The sequence below is a fragment of the Octodon degus genome, unplaced genomic scaffold (genome assembly GCF_000260255.1).
Source record: "Octodon degus isolate 3935 unplaced genomic scaffold, OctDeg1.0 scaffold00037, whole genome shotgun sequence".
NCBI classification, from domain to species: domain Eukaryota; kingdom Metazoa; phylum Chordata; class Mammalia; order Rodentia; family Octodontidae; genus Octodon; species Octodon degus.
The window spans coordinates 6,537,074-6,541,129 of NW_004524613.1; the positions used below are offsets into that span (position 1 = coordinate 6,537,074).

Consider the following 4,056-nt stretch of genomic DNA (forward strand, 5'->3'; position numbering starts at 1 on the left):
TCTTTTTGAGACAGGGGCTTGCTTTGCAATTCAGGCTGACCTTGAGTTCACTTTTTAGCCCAGGCTGGACTCAGTTCCTCACAAACCTCCTGCCTCAGCCTCCCTAGTGCTGGGACTGGGTGTGCTACCCTGCTCAGCAAGAGTGATAACCTCTTAAGAAGAGCTTCAAGCAAGGCTTTCAGGGGGAGTTGAACGCCTAGTTCAGTAATGGTGAACCTTTTAGAACTTTCATTGACACAGCTTGCTGTAGCACACTTGGCCATAGGTTGGCCACCGATGTTATAGTTGATCAATATATTGGAGCACTGGCACTGATACTGATCCCAAGTCTGTAGGCCTATGGTGATTTGTGTTTGTGCCTTCATTTTTAACACAGAAAATAAGTTTTAAGAAGTAAAAACTAAGTAGAAAAAAAGCGTATAGAATTAGTATATAGCCAGGTATGGTGGTGCACTGTCATCCTAGCATATGGGAATTGAAGGTCAGCCTGAGCTAGTGAGAGTTTGTCTTTAAAAAAAAAGGCCAGAAACAGAAATATCTTATTTATTTATTTATTTTGCCACCTCAGCCCACCCTGAGAGTGGGGCTGGTGCAGCATGTGGTGCTGGGGATCGAACTGCCTTCCGCTGGGTCTGCCTAAGCTTGCCTATGTAGGCGCTGAGCTCTCTCTCTTTTTGGGGAGAGGTTTCTGGGAAGCAAGCCTCCAGTGAGCAGTGTATGGCACACATGAATACTCTATAATGTCTTTACATTAGTGTTGCACAGCACACTATTGCCTTATGTTTATTTGGTTTCAACTTCTTTGTTTCTTTGAATTTGATCATTGTATCCTCCAAATTTTCCTCATGTCCTCTAGCTCCATTTACTTGGTTGCTTAGTTTTGCTTTTCCTTGCAATCTCTGGATCTTTTCTTACCAAATAAAATACATGCTAATGCAAAATTTATGATGAGTGTTCCACGGGCAATACTAACAGTGCTAGAAGCTGGGCATTGTGGCACAAGTCTATAGTCCCGGCACTTAGGAGGCTGAGGTAGGAGGAGTGTCTCGAGTTTGAGACCAACTTGGGCTACACAGTGAGCTCAAGGCCAGCCTGAACTGTATATCGAGACCCTGTCTCAAAAAGACCAAAACAAAACAAAACAAAGTGCTGGAATACTGTATTCTGTTTATGTAAACACTGTTCTAAAATCCCCTGGGTTTTTTTTTTTTTTTTGGTACCAGGAACTGAACTCAGGATCTCATGCTTGCCAGGCAGGCGCTACACCTCTGAGCTAAATCTCTGGCCTTTCCTTAGGTTTCATAAAGAGATCCCTTAGAATGTTCCCTAGTTTTGCCCACCACTACAGGGTAGTGGTGAATATGAATTTGGTCCATCTCAAGAGCAAGGAATGCTGGCTTAAGATTCCTGATTTTCTTTAGGATTCTTCCATTCTTTCCCCTAAGTCTGTGAAACTCTTAAGAATTTATGAGGCTAGTTAAAATAAACATGCTGATATCTTTGTTACAAAAATGAACAAATCATAGTTGTTTACCTCAAGTTGTATTTATCTCTAAATAATTTTTGAAAGTTTTAGCAATCTACTTGGTGTCTATGGCTCCACAGCATGCTCGTCTTTCATTTCTCATTGCTGTATGCTAATGCATATTTTGTAATACTGTGATAAACACAAGGGATCTTTGCTTTTTTGTTCTTTTCAGTACCCAGTACTTTTAAGAAAACAGATGATTTTGTAACATCTAATGTGCCAGCTGTTGACCTGGACCACAAATTTAGATGCAAGGTTGTGGACTGTTTAAAATTTTTTCGCAAAGCTAAACTGCTACACTATCACATGAAGTATTTCCATGGGATGGAGAAGTCACCAGAGCCAGAGGACAGCCCAGGGAAGAGACATGTCCAAACAAGGGGCTCTTCAGCTTCTGACAAGGCCAGCCAGGAGAGTGTGACCAGGAAGCGTGTCTCCACCAGTTCTCCAAGTAAGTATCTTGGTTCTGTTTTGTGTCGTTGAGGGCTGTGCTGCTTACTCTCAGTGTTTATGTCTCTGACAGAGAAAGATTGTCTTAGTTTAGTTGAATTCCATTAGACTGAAAATGCTAAGTGCTCCTTAGAAGTTGTGTCGTGAGTCACGGGCCTTGTGGGGGAAGGAGGAATACCTAACTCTCAGTCTTGTGTCTTTCTTTTGCTGCCCAAGTTACCTTGAGGAATTTACCTGTAACAAATGATCTGAGTCAGAGACCACCTAACAGGCTTCTGTGAAGGCAGTGAGGCACAAGGTTTAGTACATCTGGGTGCAGGCAGATAGCAGGCAAAAAGACCACCCATGGGGAACAAAGACAGGTGGGACTTCTTTAGAGGGCTTCACAAAAGGGGGTTGGTGAGGAGATTAGGTAAGGTAGGGGGTCTGGCAAAGGATACCATGTGAAGAGCTCTAAGCGAACATCAGTGATCCAAGTTCTCAAGTGTGTCTGCTAAAAATGTTTGGATGTTATCAGATGTCCTGGTGCTGGAAAGATTCCATGCTCTGCCTTATCTCTTCTTTACAACATCCTGTCCTTTGTTTGCCAAGGCAGCACCTGTGTTGGCTGCAGTTTTTGCTGTGAATAGTGTGGTGACTGAAAAGCAGGTTGGGTGCTGGGCAGGTCATACCCAAGTTGAGCCTGATGTTACATAGCTATTGAAGGCTCTGGTGCTCTCAGGATGAATGGGGACAGTCCAGAAAGGAGCCTCTTGCAGAAGCCAGTGGGAAAATTTATACCCAGGACAGAACAGGTGCTATCATTCTGTCCTCCCAAACTTGTGTCCTGGCAGTTTCCCTGGAAGCAGGATGAAAACATAAAAGAACTAAAAAGTGATGTGCTGCTGCTAGGTGCAGATGTTGACTCTTCTTATCTCTTGATTGTAGATCTTTGGTTTTTTTGTTTGTTTATTTATTTATTTAGTGGGGGGGGCAGCTCAGCCCACCTAGGGGTGGGGCTTGCTGGCATGTGGTGCTGGGGGATCGAACCACGGTCCCTGTGCTTTGCTAAGCTTGTTCTTTGGTTTTTTTGTTGTTTTTTTTCCCCCTGGAACCAGGGATTGAACTCAGGCCCTTGCGCTTGCCAGGGAAGCGCTTATTCTACTGAGCTATCTCCCGGCCCCTAAGCTTGGTCTCAGTAGGTGCTTTAGACCACTGAGCCATCTCACCAACCCCGATCTTTGTTTTTTTGAGACAGGGTCTTGCTATGTAGTTCAAGTCACCTTTGATTTTGCTGTGTAGCCCAGGCTGCCTCAAGCTCATTGCTGTGCTCTTGTCTCAGCCTCCCCAGTGCTAGGATTACAGGTGTGGGGCACACTAGGCCATTTGAAGATATTTTCAATAGCACTGTTTATGGTAGTGCTATATGGACTATGTAAACTCTTATTTCTTCTTGCACAGAATCTTTTGGAAGTTTCTTCTGAAATTTATAGAAATTAGAAAATTATATTTCAAGGGAATTTTAGAAGTAATAAATTTCCAATAAATCCTATAATTTTTTCAGCTTGTTTACCTAACATTTAATTTAATTAAATTAATTTATTTTTTGGCAGAACAGGGGATTGAACTCAGGCCTTTGCGCTTGCCAGGGAAGCACTTATTCCACTGAGCCATCTCCTCAGCTCTACCTTACATTTTAGTAGTATCACTATTTATTTGTTGGTTTATACCTGTTCCAGTGAAGTATGTAAGAGTTGTTGGGCATCATGGTACACTCCTGTAATCCCAGCATTTGGGAAAGTTGAGGCAGGAGGATTGCCATGAGTTTGAGACCGGCTTGAACTATAGCAAGACCTTATCTTAAAAAAATACCAAAAAAACAGGGCTGGTGAGATAGCTCAGTGGACTAAGCACCTGCTTAGGTATACTCAGGGACTGGAGTTGCACATCTGACACCACATGCAGTGCCAACCCAACCCCCAGGCGCACTGAGCCCACCAGCCTTTAATCCCAGTGTTGGGGAGGCTTAAAAACAGGAGGATCACTACAAGCTGCATAGTGAGACCCTGTACCAAATAGATTAAAAAACCCCTAAAAGA

The 4,056-nt window shown here is 43.3% G+C and overlaps 1 protein-coding gene across 4 annotated transcripts in view; it reads left to right on the forward strand.

Moving 5' to 3' along the window:
* Phf20 (PHD finger protein 20) overlaps nucleotides 1-4,056 on the forward strand; it is a 171,073-nt gene that overhangs the window by 119,857 nt on the left and 47,160 nt on the right. For all 4 annotated transcript variants that reach the window (XM_004630988.2, XM_023714919.1, XM_023714917.1 and 1 more), the window contains one exon: nucleotides 1,701-1,979. In XM_004630988.2, the coding sequence (XP_004631045.1) occupies nucleotides 1,701-1,979 (279 nt within the window). The remainder of the gene's footprint in view (nucleotides 1-1,700; nucleotides 1,980-4,056) is intronic.